Consider the following 22,766-nt stretch of genomic DNA (forward strand, 5'->3'; position numbering starts at 1 on the left):
TCTCATCAATTATTGGGAGTGGACCACATCCACCCTGAACGAGAACTGGCCTTGTCAACGCTCGTTCTCCGTTTGTAAGGTCACTCCCTTCACTTCATGTGTCAGTATATTTACACCTGTATCTCTAATTTTCACTCCATGCATCTGAAGAAGTGGGTTTTTTTATCCACAAAAGCTTATGCCCAAATAAATCTGTTAGTCTTTAAGATGCCACCGGACTCCTCGTTGTTTCTGTCAGCTCAGTGGTAGAGGGCAGACAAGGGGATATTTAGGTTCTCTCCCAGCCCTCCTGATCCTTACGCTGTTTTAGGCTCACCAAGACACCCCAAGTCCAAAGAACTAGGATGCAATGGGATAAAAGGCTCAGGAAGAATTAACAACCAAGAAGTCACCACAGTAGAAAGGTCACTGAGCACAAGTGGGTCCCTCCCATGACCTCCAACTCCAGGGGAATTGTCCCCTGCAGTCACGTTTGCTTTGGGAAAGGGGGTGGGAGCCTGGAGGGTGAATCCTGCTTTCCGCACACCCAACAAACAGGGACACCTTGAGCCACATGCCCCAAAGGGACATTGCACGGATGGGACAGGGAACTCCATCCATCCCTCCCTGTCCTGGGCAGACAGATCCCCCACACGGTGCTGCTTCTTCCCACCCCGGGAAACTTGGAATTTTTATTTTATTTTTATTATTAAAAAAAAAAAGGAGAGAGAGAGAGAGAGAGGAGACAGGAGAGCGTTCAATGCCCAGGAACCGGGTAAATTCAGAGCCTTCCATAAATAGCCATCACCTCCGCCCCAGCAGGCCCCCCGGCGCTTTCAGAGGTGGTTCTCAGCGCCTTTAAATAAAAGTCTTGGGACGATCAGATACAAAAAAGCCCGGGGTGGTGGCGAGGGGCAGGACAGACAGACACAGCAGGACTGGGGGCTGAACATGGGCGATTCCTTTTTAACCCCGTGATCAATGTGTTTTTTTAAACCAACGAAATCCCCACCCCCCTCCCCCCTCCCCAACAATCCCAGGCCGCTTTTACAGGTCGCGAAGGGCTCTGTCCTGTCGGGTGGCACCTCCAGGCGGTGGGCGGAGCAGCCTCACTGCGTGGGCGGGACCGGGGTGGCCGTGCTGGGTGCGATGGGATCCGTCTGCAGAGGGGGGCCCTGGTCTGCGGGAGAGAATTGACAGGTTGCAGTGCCCCAACTTTGGAGAGCGGGGAGGGGGGCGCCACAGCCCTCCAGCCTGCACCTGGCCCACGTCACACGGAGGGGATGGAGGTGAATAGCCAGGGGTCCTCACCTCCCTCGGCGGGCAGCAGCGCCTGCAGCTCCCCCTCAATTCCAACGGGTGCTGCAGGTATTCACGGGCACAGAGCTGGGAAGAGGCCAGGCAGGCTTCCCCGCCCACAGCGCCCCCCGACCCTGCCCTACGGAGGGAGCCACCAAACGGCCAAGGCCTGAGCCCAGGCGGGGGCAGACAGTGGCATCGCTCGGCGCCTTAGCCCCCCCTGCCCTGCTGCGGAGTCTCACCTGGTGCCAAGGCGGCGTTTGGAAGGAGACTGCCCTGCATGGCTGCCACAATGGCTGGGCTTTGGGCAGCTGCCGAGGCCAGTCCCGAGACATGAGGCAAGGTGGGCGCGGTGAGCGGCGGTCCGTTGGTCGTCAGCATGCTAGGGTGGATCGCGCTAGACACGGTGACGGGCAGGTTAGGCGGGGCCAGGGCGCCCCCGGCCAGCATGCCGCACGGGAGGTTGCCATGCAGTGGATGAGCGGGCGTGTTAGCGGGGAGGTTAATACTGATGGAGTCTGCTACGTTACTAGCCATGCTAAATGGGATGGATGGAGGCATTCCGAAAGGCAGAGCTGCCGGGAGATTACCGGGCACGCCAGGATGAGCGCTCACTCCAACCGTCCCGGGGAGCATCTGAGAGGAGGGCTGCTGGCCGGGGAACGGAGGCTGGGCTGGAGAAAGCGACAGAAACCAGCGACACCGGGTTACACATGGCAAAGGGTTATGGGGGGGCCTAGTGCAGTCCTGGCCCTTTACAATCCTCTTCCATGGCTGGCACCGCCCCCCCAAAGCAGATTCATCGTCCGATCCCTCACGGGGCTGGGCATAAGTCAGGGGTCACTCCTGGCTCTCTTGCTGGAAGGTGGGGTGGGCGGGAGGCTTAGGGTCAGTAGGAAGTACCCGCCATGTCCTAGCACCGACCCTTTGGGGCTGGCACCCCCAAGCCTCAGGGGTAACATCCTATACCTCAAAATAGCACCTGTACCCCCGTATTCACCACTGCTCTATGGTTGTGGTATAGGGGTTCTCAAACTTCACTGCAACCCCCTTCTGACAACAAACATTACTGCACGACCCCAGGAGGGGGACCGACGCCTGAGCCTGCCCGAGTCCTGGCGCGCGTGCATGTGTGCGTGTGGAAAGCCCAAGCCTCACCCCCTGAGCTTCAGCCCCAGGCAGGGGGCCTGTAACCTGAGTCCCGATACCAGGGCTTCAGCCCTGGGCCCCACCAAGTCTAAATCAGCCCTGGTGCCCCCATTACAACAGGATCCCGACCCACAGTTTGAGAACCACTGTGATATTTCATACACAGGATGCCTTGTAAGGTATCCCTTGAAAAGTCAGGGCTTGCTGAATCTCCTTGTTCTCACGGTAGGTACATCCCCATTGTACAGGGAGTTCTGAGATTTCGCTCCCTAGTTGTTACTGAAATACGCTGTGGGTCTGGGAGATGCCCACAGCTGGTTCCCCAGTGGCAACAAGGCAGGTGGCCCACACCCAGTCGGGTGTTAAGTGACCATCAGCAGCCACTGACGAGCAAGGGATTGGAAACAAGAGATTTACAATTTAACAAGAGACAACTGTTCAGATGCCACACCCCAGGGACCACGGAGGAGGAAGTGATGAAACAGGGATGCTTGAGGCCATCTCTGAGCCAGCATCTTCCCAGCATGTGAACTGAGTGTATAAAATAAGGGACCGTGGCATCGCGAGTCCACCTCTCTCCTCCCCCCCTGCGCTGAAGGCGAGAATGTTTGGAAGAAGAGGTTTCGAACAGCGGGGGCTGGTCCCAGGCGGAGCCGGGAATTCAGCCTGTGTGTTAAGAACTGTGACCTGCTCCCAGCACCCAGTGGGGCGAGAAAAGCAGCTTGATTCAGATCTTGCCTGGTCGGATAAAGTTCAGGATTTAGACTGCGATTTTACCCATTATTTCTTATGTAACCAACTCCCACCTCCGGGCCTAGCGCTGACAAATCACTTCAAGTCGACCTTTCTGTAGTTAATTGACTTATGGTAACGTTTTGTCTTCGTCTAAAGCGCTTGGGGAATCTGCGCAGGTTACAAGGCGGGCGCGTGGCCGCTGTCCTTTGACTAAGCAGTGAGCGGATACTGACCAGGTGGACGGTACATTTCTGGGCTGGGGGATTTGCTGTGAGAGCTGTAACGCCGCGTATGCCTTCACAAGCTACTGGCTGGGTGAGTGCGAAGTCTGAAGGGGCTGCTTGGCACTAGCAGAGCAGGGTGAGAAGGACCCTGAGTCAGACGGTCAAAGGGGACCCGGTGGTCCCACAGGCCCCGGTTTCTGGCTGGCTGCCGCCTGGGAGGCCACTTACCGTGAGAGCCGGCAGGGGTCTGTCCCTGCTGAGCCGGTCCGGTGTGCTGAGCCCCCGGCACGGCCGGCACCGCCTGGCCGATCTGTTCCGTTTGAGCCAGGCTGGGCTGGGCCACCAGGCTGGCCGCGGTCGGCGCCCCCGGGGCCTGGGCCACGGGCATGGAGTGGGCAGCTGGTGCTAAGGGAGCCCCGGAGGACGGGATGGGCTGGGAGCCGGGCGGGAGGGGCGGAGCCGGCGGCTGCTGCTGCTGCTGGTGCATCTGCTGGAAATGCTGCTGCCGGGCGCGCATCTCGGCGTACTTCAGCTGCTCCATGTGGAAGGCCTGTCGGTCCGCCAGCAGCTGCTGCCTCTGGTACTCCAGCTGCAGAGAGGGCACCAGCTGGTCACTGAGCGTGGCACAGCCCCGGGCAGCTGCCCCGGCCACCCCCCTTGGCTGCATGCCCTGCATGGATCCTTCTGTCATCGGGATCTCCCCCTTGACTCTGCCCAATCCAGGCTCTCCCCCCCACCCCAGCCCCACTCTCTTGCCCCCCACTTCCATGATCACCAGGCCCCAGGTTGGATCAGGCTGGCCGGGGGCTCCACCCCAGACTCTGGAGTCACTTTGGCCATCACCAGGGCATAGGCAGAGGATTGTACTGCAGTTGACAGAGTCAGGTCCCTCCCTCAAGCCCCATCTGCTAGGACCTCCACTAAAAGTCCCTTCGACACGGATTCTTTCTTCACTGCCTAACCTAAAGTGTCATGCCACGCAGATGTGTGACTGGTTAAACAGCTGCCACATCCCACCCCAGATGTGGCTGCATTTCAGCGGTGGGTGAGTGATCCTGTATAAACAGCTGTCATGCCCCACCCCAGAGGTGGCTACATCTCAGCGCTAGGTGAAGCTCGTTCTGTGTGGGGTGGAGGGAGCTAGAGCGATCCGTGCACTCCAGGGCCGCACTCACTGCCTCGCGCTCCCGGTCCATGATGGTCTCCAGCTCCTCAAAGTGTCGCAGCTTGATCTCCAGCTTCTTCATCTGGGTCTCCACCAGCAGGGCCACCAGGGACTTGATCTTACGCTCCTCCACTGCGGCCAGGTGCTGCGCAGGGCAGAGGAGGGGACGGACGGGGCGGGTTAGAGCTCTGGCACGACAGAGCTCAGAACCTCCACTAGGGCAGCAGAGCAACGACTATGGGGCATTTCCGAGCCATGGACAGGAAGGAAGGAAGCCACCGGGACAGGGGGGAGCCTGGGTGCTTTCCTGGTGCTCATCCACCCCCCGGGATTCAGAGGGGGAGCTACTGGTTAGAGCAGCAGGGGCTGGGAGTCAGGACTCCTGGGTTCTATCCCAGCTATGGGAGGGGCGGCGAGGGGAGTTTAGTGGGTTAGAGCAGTGGGGGCTAGGAACCAAGACTCCTGGGTTCTCGCCTGGCTCTGGAAGGGGAGTGGGGTCTAGTGGTTATAGAAATGGGGTCCAGCTCAGCCAAACCAATCCCTCCAGCTCAGCCCTGTCCAGGGGGCGCTGAGATCAGAGCAGGGGCGTGGCTGGTCCTGGCCCCTCACCTTGGCCTTCACAGCAGCAGCAGCCAGGGCGGCAGCAGCCGCGGTGGACAGGTTCCCTTCGCCGATGTCTCGCTCCACCTTGGTCTTCCTCTCACCCTCTGCCTCCGCCAGGTCCTTGGACCCCTCCTCCTGGCCCTCCTTGGGCTCCTTCTCCTTCTCGGCTGGGGACAAGGGGAGAGAGATGGGTGGGGAACGAGGGCTGCCGAGTGGGGATAGGCCCGCTTCGGGGAGGGGAAGGGAAATGGAGGTTTGGCCCTGGGGAAAACCGGGGAAGGGGCTGGCACCACTGAGATGGGGGGAGGAAAGAGGAAAAACCCGCCTCACTGCCACAGCGGCCACATGCAAACTCTGCTCCCCCGGCACTCCTCCATCCCGACTCGCAGCCCCTGGGCTCCCCCCACCCCACAGCTCTGCCGGCGCCCCTCCATCCCGACTCACAGCCCCCTGCCACCCCAGTCCTGGGCTCCCCCCACCCCACAGCTCTGCCGGCGCCCCTCCATCCCGACTCGCAGCCCCTGGGCTCCCCCCACCCCACAGCTCTGCCGGCGCCCCTCCATCCCGACTCGCAGCCCCTGGGCTCCCCCCACCCCACAGCTCTGCCGGCGCCCCTCCATCCCGACTCGCAGCCCCTGGGCTCCCCCCACCCCACAGCTCTGCCGGCGCCCCTCCATCCCGACTCGCAGCCCCTGGGCTCCCCCCACCCCACAGCTCTGCCAGCGCCCCTCCATCCCGACTCGCAGCCCCTGGGCTCCCCCCACCCCACAGCTCTGCCGGCGCCCCTCCATCCCGACTCGCAGCCCCTGGGCTCCCCCCACCCCACAGCTCTGCCGGTGCCCCTCCATCCCGACTCGCAGCCCCCTGCCCCGCTGGTACTCCTGCTACCTGGGCAGGACCCATCCCCCCGGCGAGACTGGAACTCGGCCCCCAGCTGGCGCCTTCGCCCCTGCTCTTCCCGGCCGTGCGGCGCTCACCCGTGCTGTCCCCGTCACCCTTCTCCGCCTCCTTCTCACTGTCGCCCTCTTTGCCTTTCTCTTCCTCTTTCTTGGGTGCTTCGCCCAGTTTTTCCTTCACTTCCTCCTCCGCGGCTCCTTCCCGGGACTCCTGGACGGACAAGGGGAGGGACGGGACTGATGCAAAGGTCCCAGGAAAAAGCGCCCTCCGATCTGCCCTGACGGAACAAGAGCTCCCCCCTGCCCCAGCCCCCCTGGGCGCAGCCGCCCCGCTGCAGGCAGAGCCCCCCAAGGCCAGACAGGACCAGCCCTGTATGGAGACGCCACTAGGCATGAAGGGGTGTGTGGGGGGGGAAATCTGTGACCCCAGTGATTCACTCTGCCCCATCCCACTCTCCCCCCGCAGCTCCGCTCCCCCGCAAAGGTGCAGGGTGGGGTCACACTTCTCCTCCCCTCCCTCTGTACCTTCAGCTCCTTCTTCTCTTCCGCCGGCTGAGTTTCGGCCCGCGTCTCGTCAGCGCCGCTCTCCTCTAGGGTGTGGGGGGCGGACAGAGATGGCCAGGTCAGAGCGTGAACGCAAGGCTCCCCCCGCCCCCCAGCAATGACAGGCACAACAATGGAGGGGGAGGGGATGCGCTAAAGGGCATGGGGCCGCCTGGGGTGATGGCGCACAGCTCCGGCGTGCCTTCAGGCCGGGGCGGATTTGGTGGTGCGGTTGGACTGAGACCCGCACTACATGGCAGCAAGTCTCATCTGGGCTCACGCCGGGGCTAAAACCAGCAGCGTGGGCTCGTCTCGGGCTCCCAAACCCAGCAAGGGGATGGGGCTCACAGACCAAGCTCCGGCCCGCGGGGGAACGTCTCCATGGCTGCTTGGAGCCCCAGCACGCAAGCCGGAGTCAGTCAACTTGCTGACACAGGCCTTCCTTGCAGTGGAGACGTACCCAGAATAGTCCACAGACGGAGATGCTTCCAGTCACTCCCCATCCTGGGCCAGGGTTGCCGAGAGGGAAAAGGCCCCGCAGCCCACTCCTTGACTGCCTGGAGCCAGCTTGTCCCCATGCCCGGTAGCCAGATCGGAGCCAGCACCCCTAGAAGGGAAAGGCCCCATATCCCCATCCCCCGTGCCAGCCAGTCCCTCATCCCAGGGGCAGATTGGAGCTGGCGCCCCCCTAGAGGGGAAAGGCCCCACGGCCGGATCCTGACCCCGCCACTGGGTCCCGCTGGGGTTCTCGCGTGCACATGGGGGGAAGGGGTGGTGACGACGGGGTCCCTTACCCTGAGCCAGCCGATTGAGGGTGAGCTCCAGACCGGAGGCCAGGCCAGCTCTGGTCTCCTGTGGCTCCTCCCCTCTTCGCTCATTACCCTTCCTACTCGCCGCGCCCGGAGCAGCGTCCGACGGGGGCGAGATGGCGGGCGCCTCACGGGCCAAGGCGCGGAAGGAGCCTCGCTCGCCCCCCTCACCTATTCTCTCCGGCTCATCAGACGTGGTCCCCGCGATCCCGCTGCTCTCCAGCCCGAAGGCCGGGTCGGCCTTGCCCGTAACCTTGGCCGCCTCCTCCACCTTGCGGACGTGAGCTTCCACCAGCGCCGTGGGCACCTCCTCCTTCATCTTGGAGAACTCCTCTGCCGAGCACAGCCCCAGGTCAGCTCACTGGAGCGCACCCCTGCCATTGCCCCACTGGATGGGCACTGCCCTCCTTCCATTCCCCCTGTGCCCTGGGGTCTCCAGGGACGGGAGCACCTGGAAAGGCTAGGAGGGTATGGGCCGGGTAAGGGAGACGTGCCCTGCCTGGTGGGTTGGGTGCTAGGATAATGGACTGGACGCTATTCTAAGCCCGTGGATGTTCCCCCTGCCCCACCAGCGTCTCCTTGGGACTGGGGCAGCTGCTGCAGCACCCCCAGGAGCAAGAGACTGGGCCCTCGGGGGCAGGGGACAGCTCTGCTGGGCGCAAGCTGGTGAACCCGCCGGGCATGGGTCCGAGAGGGTGGCTCCAAGGCTCCCGTGTGATCAGACTGCCCGGGACCGGTCACGTCGCCTGGCTAAGCCAGCGTGGTTGGGACTGACCCACGGGCCGGGCCAGTTGCTTTACCCGCAGAGCGGGGCCGGGGCGTTACCGAGAGCTGACTTGGCTGCCGCGGAGGCCACGCGGGGGTCCACAACGGAAGCCAGGAAGGCCACAGTGCTCATGACGGGGTTGCCCGACTGGCTGAAGGGGATGGGCTGGTAGGCCAGGGGCCCGAGCGATGCCTCCGAGTCCTCCAGGTAGGGGTCCTCGATGGGCAGGCGCAGGAAGTGGAGGATACACTCGTCCTGGGTGCGGCTGCCCACGTGCTCCGACACCTTGTTCCAGTCGTCCTTGTACATCTCCAGGGCCTGCAGGGGGAGACGGGGAGCCAGAGGGGTGGCTTGGCCGACGCCAGCCCAGCACCAGGGGGACCCGCCGAGAGCCCTCCCCTCTCACCTCCAGCAGCAGCAGCGTCTCCTGCTCCGTCCACTCCCGGGTGGCGCTGGCGGCGGCTTTGCTCTGCGGGGAGAGGAGACGGCGGGCTCAGAGCGGGCGACGCCAGGCCCCGGGGGGCCTGGGGGGGCCGGGAGCCGCCCGCTGCCCGCGCCTACCTTGGACGGGACGTTCTTTTTGGTGTACATGTCCGTGCGCAGGCCGAAGTTCTGCAGGTCTGTCGGCTTCTCCTTGCCCTTGTCAGGGAAGCTGAGCATCTGCTGGGAGGCCGAGGTCTGCTGCGGGGAGGAGAGGGGGCGGTGAGCCACTGCTAGCCCTCCTATGCCGGCCTCTTGGCCCCACTCTCGCCTGGCAGCTGACTCCCAAGGCTCAGCCCATGGGCCAAGGCTCCCTGACTCTGCCCCATACTGCTGCCGTTCCCAGGGTTGGGGCAGTGGCTTAGGGTTTGCTCTAAGCCGGGTGCTGTGGGCCCTGATCGGGGTTCCAGCTCCAGGCATTGGAAGGTCCTGTCACCCAAGCCTCACCCACTCCAGTTTACAATCCTGCCCCAGCAGCAGCAGCCCAATGCTTTGGAGAGAGAGGCTAATATCCCTCTCCGCTTTCCCCTGCTGGGCTGTCCAGGGGCAGAAATTCAGCTCAGCCCCTGAAGCCTGATGATCCCCACCCTCCCCACCACCATTGTCAACCCCCCGCCAAACTCAGCCGCAGTCGAACTCCGCAGCCTCCTGCGGTGGTGAGTTCCGCAGCTCTCCAGGACATGGTGAGGAATCCCCCTGCTGCTGTGCTCCTGCCAGCACCCCCATGGGGCCACTCGCCATCTCCCCCCAGAACCGGCTGCGGGGACGTTTCCCAGGAGCCCACCTACCAGCTCGGGTTTCGCTTTCACCGCCTCCGGGACCAGGTCCTCGATTTCCTTGCTCTTGCGCCCGGCCTTTGTGTCACTGTCACTCTGGCGACCCTGGGGGGACAGACAAGATTGCAGCGAGCGTGCCCGCTCCCCAGCTCAGACAGGGACGGAGGGGCGAAGCATATCCCGCAGATCAATGCTCTCCTGCCCCAGTGGGAGGCGCTCCCGCCCATGCACAGAGGGGCTGGCCGGCTGCAGGCCCTTAGCAGAGCACAGCAAAGCCGCAGAACCAGATCTGACGGGGTCAGCACACGGGTCTCCCCGACACCAAAGGCGGGGGGAAGGGGAGGAAGGGATAAGCCACCCCCTCCAACAGGGGGAGAGATTCCAGGGGCAGGGTGCCCAGACCCCCAGCCAGGCTGATTTCACCCCGTTCGCTCTCTCGCCCTACCTGCGGTGTCTTGGGCTGCAGCGGCACCAGCCCCGAGGGGGTGTCGGCCAGGACGTGGAAGTGCGATGTAGGGGGGGGGGCCCATAGGGGTTGGCCGGCTCTCCGCATCCACCTGGTAGTTGATCAGCCCCCACTGCTCCAGGAAGGCGTGGACCCTGCAGAGAGCAGCAGGTTAGACCCGGCCCCAGCACCATGGATCAGCCCCCGGCTGCGTGGCCCTGGTGGGAGAGATGGACGTCTTGCAAGCACAACTTTGTCCAGGCCTCTCTCCTCTGTGTGAAGGGAGCTGGGCCGGGCGGTCAGGCCCGGAGACCAAAGCTCGATCCGGGGCCAGCTCGCTCCTCCCACCAACACGCCTCAGCCCTGGTGTGTGCTAGTCCCCACCCCTGCCTGGGGGGTCGCTCTGCTGCCCAACCCACCGCATGATGGCGCAGACGTCCCCGGCCAGGTTCCGGCGGCAGGCGGTCGAGGTCAGGTACTCCTGGGGGTTCAGTCGGTAGGTGTCGATCATGAAGTTGCGATAAGCCAGGTATCTAGGGAGAGGGGAGGGTTAGCACAAGCCGGGGCGGGTTGGAGCCCCAGCATTATTCTTAATTCAGAACCCATAGGGCTCAGTAACAGATTTCACGCTGGCGGGGGGGGGCGCCTCGTCTCAAACTCACGCGATTGGTCAGTAGTACTATTCCCCCCGCCCCCACTCAACAGAGGGGGAAACTGAGGCACAAAGGCAACGTGATTCAACCAAGGTCACACAGCGAGTTAGTGACACAGAATAGAACCCAGGAGTCCTGGGTCCTTAGCCCCGCCCCCCGCAGCTCTAACCACTCGGCCATGCTCTGCTCCTAGAGCCAGGAACAGAAGCAAGTCCTGACTCCCAGTTCTCTCCCCACCCACCAGTTTTTACAGCAGGCTCGTAAGTTTCACGCCAGCTGCCTGGAAAGCGCCAAGGCCTGCAGCTTTCACAGGGCTCGGGGGGCCTATGGGGACTGCAGATCCCAGCATGCAATGCTCCATCCGGTGCCGGCTCGCCCAGCATGCTCAGCCCCTCGCTTCCACAGCCCCAGAAATCAAACCCACCCCTGGCCTCGAGCTACTCCCATCAACAGACCATCCCTCGGCATTGTGCCACGCACCAAGCACCGACGCGGGGGGCTAACGGATGGGGCGGGAGGAGCAGCCTTACATTTCGGGGGTCTTGGATTTGTTCTTGCCGTTGAAGAACTCGGGCAGGGCTCTGCGCTCGATGGCGTGGACGCTGCGGGAGAAGCACAGGGCAGGGGAGTTAGAGCCACAGCTCTCAGAACAGGGGGTGGCGAGGAGAGGCCCCCCCCGTACCTGTTGTAGTCGAACCAGGCGGCGTAGCTGGGGATGATAATGTGGTGCGTCTGCTCCGTCACATTGTCCTCGTGCAGGTCGGGGTTCTTGGCCTGCTCCGCTTTGTTCCCTGCACTGTTTTCTTCCTCATCCTGGAACCAGACAGCTGCAGGTGGGCGGGGGGGGGGGCGCCCCACACGCTCACCCCTGCCCTGCCGCCCCCGCAGCAACTCCACCACGGCTGGCCCAGCGTGGTCCTCGGGCTCCGGGAGCGGAGCTCTCACCCAGCAGGGAGCCGGCAAAGGGCCTTTGGAGACTCAGCCAAACCGGGGCTCTCGCTCAGAGAGCCCCAGAGCCCTGCGGGGTGCCTTGTGACCCAGGTGCCCCAGCAGGGACCTGGAGAGCTCCAGGGGCCACCGCTGGGGGGCAGGCAAGTCCAGCAACGTCCCCTAGAAGGTGGCTGGGGGAGAGGAGTGTTTCGAAGGGGAAGCGGGGGTGTTTGAAAGTGGAGGAGGGGACAGGTGCTGCGGCGTATGCCAGGGCCAACCTTGGCCGGGATGGAGGAGGGCAGAAGGGGGTGGAGGGCAGAGGCTGTGGTGAGAACAGGGCAGTGGAGAGGGAGAAGCTGCTGCCCCTGCCAGTCAGGCTCACCTTTCCGGCAGTCTCCATGCTCTCATCTTCCTGCTCGTCTGGAAGGGAAGGGAGACAGAACAGCAATCTGAGGAGCCCGGGCCAAGCGGAGGAAAGAAACGCACCCACCCTGGACCACCGGCCTCCCTTCTACGGCGCCCAGCCGGGGACAGACACAGCCAGGCTGCAGCATGGAGCTCATTCTGCCTGCCACCGTAACCCCTTGGGGCAGGGAATGAGACTTTGCCCCGGATTGGCAGGAGCAAGCCCGCCAGCGCCTGGGAGTGTCCCTCCGTGCTCACTGCAGGGCATCCGCCAGGGGCTTCAGACGGAAGTGGCCGGGGCCATGTCTCCTTGCTAATAGAGGTGAGGATGCTCAGGGGGTCCTTACCCAGGTCAGTCATGGTGCCCCCCTTCACGGGCGCAGACTCCGAGTCCTTCTTGGTGTTCACTGTACCAGGGAGAAGGGGAAAGGCTTTACTGGGAGCCCCCTGATCTCGGGGAGACTCCGCCCACCCCCCCCAGCACAGCACCTCGCCCTGGGCCCAGCCAGAAAACACTCCTGGCTATTCCAGTCCCAGCCTCTCCCAGCAGGGGGCGCTACACATCATGACACAGGAGCCCTGGCTGTGGGTCCTGGCTATTCCAGCCTCAGCTTCTGCCAGCAGGGGGCGCTGTGGGGTGCAGGGTGGGAATGGGGGCTATGCGGGGTGCTCTCATTTACCCCAGTCCCATCCTCCGCCCAGAGGGGGCACTGTAAGGGGCGAGGCCGGAGCACGAGCCTTATGGGGAAGCTCCCAGCCTCTCCCCCCGGGAGCGCTCTCGGGCTCCGTGCGGGGCCGCTGCCCAGACCTGTTTTGGGCAGCGTGACCTCCTCCACGTTGGGGACAGGGGAGGGCTCGTCCATGTCCTTCGTCAGGTCCTCCTGCTCTTCCTCGCGGTGCCCGCGCTTGGACTTGGTGTACGGGGTCGACGGGCTGCAGGGGAGGAGAAACCCAACACGCCCCGTTGCCGACGGCTGCAGCGGGCACCGGACAGCGTGCTGCGGTGCAGGCCGCCCCACGCTCACCAGCCCTGGGGTGGGTGCTGCCTGCTGAATTAACAACCATGGGGAGAGGCTCTGCCCCCCTCCACCCCTTCCCCAGCAGAATCCCGGAGGAGGGTCGGGCGCCAGCCTCACCCTTTCTTGGCGTTCTTCTTCTTGGCCTCTGGGGTCGGGGATGGTGAGGGCGAGCGCTTTCTCTTTTTGTAGTTCCCGCCCTTCTTGTCGCGCCGGTCCGAGTCGGGGCTGTTCACCTGGTGGGAGACAGACAAGCTCATCCGCACGCCGCTCGGGCCAGAGGGCGGCCTGGTTCCATCTACCCTTCCCCCGCCCATGTATTTGCCCTCGCTTGGCTTTGCAAGGGGGTACAACACCCCAGGACCCCCAATGGCTTGCAAAGCCTAGCACGTGCCCCGGGATGCAGGCAGCGGCTGCCTCCCTCCCACAGGGGGGAGAAACTGAGGCACAGACTGGAGCAATTCGTAGATTTCAAGGCCAGAAGGGATCATGGTGATCATCTAGTGCCTTATTTCCAGGCAGAACTGGCTAGCTCCACCTTCCAGCCGTCGGATCGCGTGAGACCTCTCTCGGCTCGACCGACAAGCCCGTTATCCGACAGTTCTTCCCCACGCAGGTACGTACAGACCGGGATCAAGTCATCTCTTAACCGTCTCTTTGTTCAGCTAAATAGATCGAGCTCCTTGGGTCCCTCACTACAAGGCAGGTTTTCTAACCCTTTAAACCATTCCGGTGGCTTTTCTCGGAACCCTCCGCAATTTTGGTTCATTGGTTCATCGCCAGCCCTTTTCCTCCAGGTCTCTAGCTCGTTTCCCTCCCAAGAGCAAATCCCCATAGGGCCCCTTCTTGAATGGTGGACCCCAGAACTGGACATGGGATTCCAGCAGCGGCCGCACCACTGCCAGATACAGAGGGAAAAGAATCTCTCTGTTCCTACTCGAGATCCCATTCACGCCTCCCAGGATCGCATTACCCGGCACTCTTTGTTCCTAGACATGTACGCTGACATTCAGGCCTATTAGAACGTATACTGGGGAGATGTCCTAGTCCACACACTGACTCAGTGACAGGAATAGAACCCAGGAGTCCTGACATCCACTTGTCTACTCTTGCCATTAGGGCAGTGGTTCTCAGCCCGGGGTCCATGTGCCCCCGGGGTACACAGAGGTCTTCCAGGGGGTACGTCAACTCATCTAGATATTTGCATAGTTTTACATCAGGTGACATAAAAAGCCCCAGCGACGTCCATTTCATACAATGACCTGTTGATACTGCTCCGGGTACCGTATACTGAAATGCCAGTACAGTGTTTAGATCCCCGTCGACGTATTTTAGAATTATATGGAAAAACTGAGTCAGCCACTGTTCAGTAACAGTGCAGCTGTGACACTTTCGTAGTTTTTTTGCCTGATTTTGTAAGCCAGTCACCTTTAAGGAAGGCAAAACTTGGGGTCTGCAAGACAAATCAGACTCTGAAAGGGGGAGAGTCCTCCAAAAAGGTTGAGAGCACCTGCACTAGCCCTCTCTCCCCTCCCAGAGCTGGGAACAGAACCCAGGAGTCCTGGCTGCCAGCCTTCCTGCTCTAACCACTAGCCCTCTCTCCCCTCCCAGAGCTGGGAACAGAACCCAGCTAGGATCTTACTTCATCAGTGAGCGTCTTGGCGGAGATTTTCTTCCTGCGGGAGACGGGGCTCTTCTCGTCGGTCACCTCGTAGTCTTCCTCGTTCATCCACTCGTTGAAGGTGTCCGTGTCGAGGATCCACTTGGCGTGGACCTGCAGGGGCGGGAAGGGCCCAGCTCCGGAGGGTGAGTGACATGGGGGAGGGGGAAGGGAAGGATCGTTCCCCTCAGCACCGAATGGTGCCATGGGAAACAGAACGAACCCCCCCGAAAGTGTGGTGGAGATCCCATCCATTCGGGGGAAGGGGCGATTAAGACCCCCCGAATCAGCTGCACATGAACTGGGGGAGGGTTAATGAGGTTCCATCAGGAGGCCACTGCAGAGCAACCAGCTTGAACACGCTAAGAGCACAGGTGCGTGCAGGGATCCGCTGATGTCAACACAGTGAGAAGCCAGGGTCAAGGCCCAGAGCCCACTGGCCCCCCCCGAGGCCAGCCGTGAGCCAGCCCCAGTTTGGTTTACACAAGTCCCAGCGAAGGGAGCCCCATTACCTTCCGGGGCTTCTCCGGGGTTGGCGCGTCCTCGACAGAAGCTTCGATTTCACTCGCGGGGATCCAGGTGTCGTAGCTGTGGGGGAAGGAATACAGAGAGTGGGTGGGGAAGAGGCTGAGTCTCCCCACCCCATCCCACGCAGATCCCCTTGGCAGGCCTGCCCCAAGCGCTGGAGGGGTTCACATGCAGCTCCCCACAGTGGCCCCGGCATGATGGCGCAGGGCAGCTGATCAGCCCTTTGCCCTGTGGGAGACGCGGTGCAGGACGCACCTATGGGGGCTCCTCTGCCCAACTGCAGAGGGGAGGAAGGGGGCCACACAAAGATTGAAGCACTTGAAATGAACGAGAACATGTGAACCCAGTTCTGCATCCCGTGGCTGCAGCCAGGCTGACAGGGTCTCTTGAAGGTGCACCCCGCACTGCAAGGCCTGGGGCCCACTCCCCTTCGTCTCCCACTCACCTGTCCGGGAAGTAGCCCCAGTGCAGAAGGACCTGCTTGTCTCTCTTCATGACAGGTCGAACCCATTCTTCTATGAGAGACACAGAGGGGAGTGAGTGGTGGGGTGAGAGACAGAGGGACCTCTGGGGTCCCAGAGGCAGCCCAGGGGCACAGCTCCAGCACCAAATCAACGCCTCCTGGATGCTACCAACTCCTGTATAATCATTCTAAGACTTCGGCCTTCTCTCTTTCATCTAGACGCGCCTGTCCGCCAGCCGCGGGGGTAAGGGCTATAGACACGGCAACCACCTTCCCCACCACCACCAGCTCCGGGAAGCAGTACCAGGCACTCTTTAGGACAGGAAGTGAAAAGCAGGGTCCTGTAGCCAATGGAAAGTGCCGGGGCAATTCACAGAGGCAAAACTGAATTGCCCAGCCAGACCCTACACCTCGGCTCCTCAGTGACCAGGCATGGTCAGCCCGCGTCTGTCGTCTCCTCTGGGAGATGATGTCTCCAGCAGCACAGACCCCCGGCACCCCGCTAGGGCACGTAGTTCAGTGCCAACACTGAGGGAGAGAGCTGCCATTAAAGAACCATCTGCTCCCACTCATCGTATCAGCCCAGCTGCTCTCCCCTTGCCAGCACAAGCTCCTGGCTTCGCGGTTCATCGCCAGCCCTTTTCCTCCAGGTCTCTAGGTCGTTTCCCTCCCAAGAGCAAATCCCCGTAGGGCCCCGTTCCGTGCATGCAGCCTGGCAGTGGGTCTGACCCTGCTTTGTGCCCCAGAGTCAGGCAGCTGCCCCCCTGCAGACGGAGCCCCTCTGACTCAGAAAGGAGGTTCACGCTCAGCTATCAGTGCTAGCCTCTGACACCCACACGGCCCGAGCCAGGCCCCAAAGAAGCCAATGGGAGCTGAATTAGACCCAGACTCCCCCAGCCTGGTCGCACAAGCTGCCGCCTCACCCTCCTCCAGGTTGCCGGGGACCGGGAAGACGACATGGGAGGCGTTGTTCCGATCCTCGGTGACCGTCCCCTGCGAGAAGATCAAAGGAGCACGTCAGAGGCACGGAGCTGGGCCTGGCTTGGCGCTTCCAGCACCCCGGCGACGGGAGACGCCCATCCCTGGGCGGATGACGCAGGAGCGCCCACGACGTGCCAGCCTCCGCCTGGCATGGAACTAGCCCCGGGGGCTCCCACCTACCTGGTGCCGCTTGATAATGTCCTTCAGCTTGCCCAGCAGTTTGGGTTCGATCTCCTGGTGCAGGAAGATGTTAGGCCGGGCCAGGCAGTTGTTCTGCAGGAGGAAGAGGGAAGAAGAGCAGTGAGTGCCAGGCGGGGCTGGGGGACAAGGAGCGACTCAAATGGAGGGGAAGGGGGCGACCAGGCCGGTTACCTGCACCAAGGATTTCTCGATGGTCATGAACATCTCCACGTTGCGATCCATCCGCGAAGGATTCTGGAAATCGAAACGCCGCCTTATTGGAAGAAAAGAGCGACTCTCATGAAAGCCACAGCTCACGCCTCCTGGATCAGCCACCCCTCCAACCCTGCCTTGGCCCGGGGCGGGGAGAGGGCCCCCTGCCTGGATCCAACACCTGAGCCCAAGCCACATGGCGGCGCCATAAAAGGGCTCTTCGCTCCCTGGCGCTGGATCCTCAGGAGCCCTTGCCTGCGTGCACGGCCTGGCACCTGCTTAGTGTGGCGACGGGCGCTTGGGAGTGGGCACTGGACTGGGTACTTGCCCACCTCACTGCAGCATGTTGGGTCCCCACCCCACTGCTAGGGGCCGGCCAGCCAAACCGCCCCCTCTGTGGAGACTCATTCCTTCAGTCAGCCCCGGGGGGGGGGGGGGGGGGGGCGGTGAGGCCACCATGCTCCACAGCTCGTTACTGAATCCCCTCCCCAAATCCATGCCCCCCCGCCAGGATCGGGGCTGGGAGCCAAGAGCTGCACCCCCTCCCATAGACACCGCCCAGTCTGGTTTGACCCCCAGGTTTACAAGAACGAAGTCTGGCCCCTCTACGGTCCTTGAAGGTCCGTAATGCAGATTCAAGAGCCATGGGCAGCATTGCCCCAGCAAGGTGCATCTGCTTGAGCGCAGGGAGCCTGGGGGGACCTGCCCGCCCCCTACCCCGAGCGAGCCGTGAGACGATCGGGAGGGGAAGAGGGCATCTCACCATCCTTGGTCGCTCTTGAATTTATAGGCTGCGGCGAGGATGTGGCACAGGGAGCCTCCCGCTTTGAAATCCAAGAAGCATTTTATCTGCAACAGAAGGGGAGGGGAGGACGGGAGAGAGGCTGAGCTGACGGGGAAGACGACGGCCGGCGGGCAGCCGGCAAGGGGTTAAAGGGCACAAGCTGTCTGTCTCGGAGCCACGGGTGGCACTTCCAAGGCACACTGACAATCCAGCCCCCATCCCAGCACCTCCCACTGGGTAACAGGACAGGCAGCATCTCCCTGGGACCTGCGTCGGGTGGAGCATGGTCTCGGCTGGCGTGGATTTCACCTGCAGAAATGCCCTATCACCAACCCGCATGCCAGGTTGTCTCTTGCCCAGGCAGCTCCCTTCTGGGTGCGTGAGAGGACGGGTTGCTCCGTTAAGGGCCGTCCCCCTCCATCCCATATGGCTCGGCTGGGTCACGGCACTCACCGGCAGCTTGGTGAGCGGCGCATTGCTGACATGTTTGCCGAAAACCTCCTCCTGGAACTGCAGCAGCTGCACCACCAGGCTGGAGAGGGACTTGTTGGTAGGAGGCTCCGCCTGGATGTACTGTGGGAAGAGCGAGAGAGGACGGAGCGGGGCTGTAACACACAGAACAGGCCCCAGGAGTCCTGACTCCCCGTCTCCTGGCTGGCCTGGACACACAGGCTGTTCCCTTAGAAGAAGGAGGCAGGTCAGTGACAGTGAGCCAGGCAAAGCTGTGCCCGGTGCTCAGGTTGTCTGTCTCCTTTCTCGCAGCTGGCAGCCTGCATTTGTATTTTATTTGCCATTCCCTAGTGCCTAGAGACCCCAGCCAGGCCCTGTTCTGCTGGGTGCTGTACAGACATATCGTAACCAACACCCCCTACTCCGAAGAAAGCCCAATCGAAATAGATAAAGGCAAGGAAGGGAAACCGAGGCCCTGAGAGGGAAAGTGACTTGCCCAAGGTCCCACAGCTAGGCAGTGGAAGGGCTAGGGCCAGCGTGCAGGTCTCCCAAGTCACAGTCCAGTGCCCCTTCCACCAGGCACAACCCTTCTGCAATGGGGACAAGTCTGCCAGGCACATAAGAACCGATCTCCCTCAGCCCATTAACGTGATTGGCAATGAACAGGGGCAGCTCTTGGGAACACTGGCCCTGGCAGAGCTGGCCAGTCCCTCCAGTATCCCCTCTCCAGTTGCGGCAATACAAAGTGCTCCAGAAAACAGATGAGAGAAACTTTTTGTGGCCAGTCATGGAATACGGCTGTGGGGGATGTTTTCTCCCAGCCCCTGCCAGTCCAAGACTGGTTATCCTTGCAGTAGGAAGGTTTGTGGCCCCTTTTGTCCTATTAATAGAGCTGTGGATGTGCTCAATAGCCAGAGGAACAGGAAAAGAAAACCTGCTAAGCTCTTGGCCTCCATGAGACCTTGCGGCATGGAGTTCCCCAGGCTAATCATGCCTTGTGAGTAAAAATATTTCCGTCCACCACTTTCCAATGTGTTGCTTTGGTTTCACTGGATGACTCCCCCATCCCCGCCCCTGTCCAAACACGAGAGGGAGGAGAGAGGCATCCACTTGATCTTAGTCTAGCCCATTCATCACGTCATTCGTCTAACACGTCCCCCCACGAGGAAGAACCGCTCCGTTCTTTCTGCTCTCTCGGTGGCCTGTGCTCTGCCTAGTTTTACAGGATCCAGATGCGCTGGGTTTTGCAGGGCTGCTAACATCTCAGTTCGGCACCTAAATACCCTTGAGGACCTGGGCCCTAATCTCTATATTGGACTGGTCTACCATCCTTCTAGACTTGTATCCCATCTCAAGCTCTGACCAGCAGCAGCTTCCTTTGACTACGTTGGGGCAAATGCAAGGGGCCTTAACCCTAGGGAGAAGAGGGGTGTCCTATGAAACCCTCACCCACGCTGCTCCCAGGGACCGGCAGCACAGCCCAACAGGTGGGGAGAACCTGAGGGGGTCGCTCACTGTGATCTGTCCTCTCCTCGGAGGTGACTTTTGTTAGCCTGTGCACATTTCTGTTTCTAACAGAGGCAGCAGTGGGTGCATGGTCCCCGTGTCCGTACGGGAACGCAGACTCACATGAAATAAACAAGCCGATCATATCGGCCCCTCCATCTCCAAAGCACTCTGCAAAGGTTTGTTCCCTGAGGACGAGTGGCTCCGGTGGGCAGGGCAGCGGACAGGAATTGGCTTCTGCCCCTGGCCTGCGGAATGGCCTTTACTTCACCTTTCTCTGGGCCTCTTTCTCCTCCCGCTCTTTGTCCTGCCTGTGACGACTGTAAGCTCCTCGGGACAGCAACTGTCTCGCCACGTGTCTGTCCCGCACCCAGCCCGACAGTGCCCTGCTGTCGTTTGGGTTACCACAATAATCCATACCAATACACTGCGTTTGTCTCAAACTGTGGGGTGACCCAAAGCAAATACCCCATGGGGGCGGTAGCCAGTGGGACAAGCCCGAGGAGACGGGTATTTCACCCAGTTGGCACCTTCCACAAGCCAGGAGAGGAGAGACGCTATTCAGGGGGTGGCCCGGCATACAGCCACATTCATCGCAGCTCAGAGAACGGAGCTTTTAGCTGAAGGTAGCTAGGGAGGGGAGCGAAGGACATAGGAACGGCCACTCTGGGGCAGACGAACGGTCCATCCAGCCCAGTATCCACTCTTTGACAGCGGCCGGTGCCAGGTGCTTGAGGGAGTGAACAGAACAGGGCAATTAGCCAGTGATCCTGTCGGCCAGTCCCAGCTTCTGGCAGTAATTCAACCCTGTGGGGGTGGGAGAAGGCAAATTCCCAGGGAGCGATGCGGTCAGGTCACAGCCTGTCACTCCAGACCCAGGAGCTGTCTGGTGACTCAGCCACTCGCTACACTCAGAAGGTCAAAGGTAACAGCCTGGGAACTGCAACCCCATGCTGTTTGCATGACAGCGCGGGACACAGGGGGCTGGAAGAGGCAGGTGGGGCCAGCAGGACCCAGCCCACGGGCCCTATGCTGCAGCAGGAGAGCAGGTGGCTGATTTATCATAACACGAAAGCTGCCCCCACAAGGAGAAGGCTCCTCGCAGCCTGGATCCGCTGCAACTCCCAGGCAGAGTTACTGGGGGCTTCACCAGGGACGAAGTGATCCCAAGCCATAGGGGGCCTGTTCTCTCGGTAACTTTCGCTCCGTTTTCAGCTTCTCGGGAGACAGGCCGGCCTTTGCCCGGGCAGAGGCACTCGGGCGAAAGATGGGGACGGATCCGAGGGGAGACGGGACGTCGTCAGCTGCTGGGCAGGGTCCCCCCTCGGCAGGGACGGGAAACGGACCATTTCATTGTGGGAGCCTGGCGGGAACCTCAGCACACGAGGGAGGGACCAGGGGGGCGTTGAATGAAAGAGCATCTGTTGTGCCCCTAAGAGCAGGGGCCAGGGCAGGAGGTTAAGGGGGACCCGGAGCCCCTTCCCAGGGCAGATGCGGTTGGGTGGGGAACAAACCCCCTTCACGAAGAGGATGGTCTCTGTGCGAATCAGAGCAGCCCCCAAACGCTTGCAAGGCCCCTGCGGAGCTGGGGCGGGGGGGGGGGGGATTAAATGGAGGGGCTGGGATGGGGGTAGGAGGTGAGGGAGGGGTCAGTGGGGCTGAAGGGGGTGGACGAGGGGGAGGTAGGGCCAGGACGGGGGGACCCGAGCAGCGAGAGAGAGGGGGCTGCGATGGGTGTGGGGGGGAAGGGACTGAATGGGGGAACAGCGGGGGGGGGGACTGGACCCTTGGAGGTTAACGGGGCGCAGGGGGGATTCAATGGGATCTGGGGGGCTGACGGCGGCCAGTGGGGCTCAGGGGTCCGTGGGGAGGCCAGGCCTCGGTGGGGCCCGGGGGAGGGGGGGCCAGCGAGAGGTGGGCCCTGAGCGGGGCGCAATGGGGGGGCTGCCCCTGGGATTTGGTGGGGGAGGGTCAGTGGGGCATGGGGAGGGGGGGCACCGCGGGGGTGCAGGGGCCGGCAGTGGGGGGGGAGGCTATGGGGGGAAGGGCTGTCGGGGGGGGCGATGGGCGGGGCCCCAGGGGATGGGGGGGCGAGGCACGGGGGGGCCGGCGGCGGAGGTCACGGGCGGGGGGGGCCGGCGGCGGGGCGGGGGGGGGGGGGCCCGAGCCGAAGGGCCGGGGGGCCGGGGGGGGCGGCGGCCGGGGCCGGGGGGGGCCCGGGGGGGGCCGGTACCTTCTTGTAGTTCTTGCCCAGCCAGAGCCGCGCGCTGTCGAACTGGCTCACGGTGTCCGCGGCCTCGTAGTACTTGACGTTGGGGCCGCCGTCCTTCTTCCGCACCGCCATCTTCCCGCCGCGCGCAGCGCCCCCTGCCGGCCGCCCGCCCGCCCGCCGCCCGCCGGGGGGGCGACGTGGGCCCCGGGGGTCTGGGGGCTATGGGGCAGAGGCGGCTGTGTGGGTCCCAGGGGACGGGCTGTGGGGGGGCACAGGGAACAGGGGAGGTTCTGTGGGGCTCGGGGGGAGGGGCGATGTGGGTCCCAAGGGAGGGGGGTGTGGGGCAGAGGGGGGTATGGGGATCGCTGGTGCTATGGGGCACAGGGGGGGTATGGGGAGCTATGGGGCAGAGGCGGCTGTGTGGGTCCCAGGGGACGGGCTGTGGGGGGGCACAGGGAACAGGGGAGGTTCTGTGGGGCTCGGGGGGAGGGGCGATGTGGGTCCCAAGGGAGGGGGGTGTGGGGCAGAGGGGGGTATGGGGATCGCTGGTGCTATGGGGCACAGGGGGGGTATGAGGAGCTATGGGGCAGAGGCGGCTGTCTGGGTCCCAGGGGACGGGCTGTGGGGGGCATAGGGAACGGGGGAGGTTCTGTGGGGCTCGGGGGGGGGCGATGTGGGTCCCAGGGGAGGGGGGTATGGGGCAGAGGTGGGCATGGGAATCGCTGGTGCTATGGGGCACAGGGGGGTATGGTGAGCTATGGGGCAGAGGCGGCTATGTGGGTCTCAGGGGACGGGAGGGGCTGTGGGGGGCACGAGGGAGGTGCTTTGGGGAGCTGGGGGGCAGAGGGGACAAGGGAGGTCCCGGGGGGTGAGGGACGGGGGCAGAAGGGCCCGGGGGGGGGGCTCACTGGGCAAG

General features: G+C 62.7%; 1 protein-coding gene across 1 annotated transcript; it reads right to left on the reverse strand.

Moving 5' to 3' along the window:
* Nucleotides 1-665: 665 nt before the first annotated feature.
* Nucleotides 666-22,026, reverse strand: SMARCC2 (SWI/SNF related, matrix associated, actin dependent regulator of chromatin subfamily c member 2). The gene is given in 30 exon segments (XM_037883733.2): nt 666-1,159; nt 1,521-1,952; nt 3,615-3,975; nt 4,562-4,696; nt 5,161-5,321; nt 6,132-6,261; nt 6,576-6,640; nt 7,574-7,735; nt 8,228-8,486; nt 8,575-8,637; nt 8,730-8,849; nt 9,437-9,529; nt 9,870-9,947; nt 9,949-10,024; nt 10,289-10,402; nt 11,053-11,124; nt 11,205-11,335; nt 11,835-11,872; nt 12,205-12,264; nt 12,666-12,790; nt 12,994-13,109; nt 14,516-14,647; nt 15,046-15,121; nt 15,507-15,576; nt 16,448-16,517; nt 16,686-16,778; nt 16,878-16,959; nt 17,662-17,747; nt 18,136-18,255; nt 21,872-22,026. Coding segments are annotated over 30 exon segments (3,702 nt in total). The 5' UTR covers nt 21,983-22,026; the 3' UTR covers nt 666-1,088.
* Between the last annotated feature and the right edge of the window lie 740 nt (nt 22,027-22,766).

The sequence above is a fragment of the Chelonia mydas genome, chromosome 20 (assembly GCF_015237465.2).
Source record: "Chelonia mydas isolate rCheMyd1 chromosome 20, rCheMyd1.pri.v2, whole genome shotgun sequence".
NCBI classification, from domain to species: Eukaryota; Metazoa; Chordata; order Testudines; family Cheloniidae; genus Chelonia; species Chelonia mydas.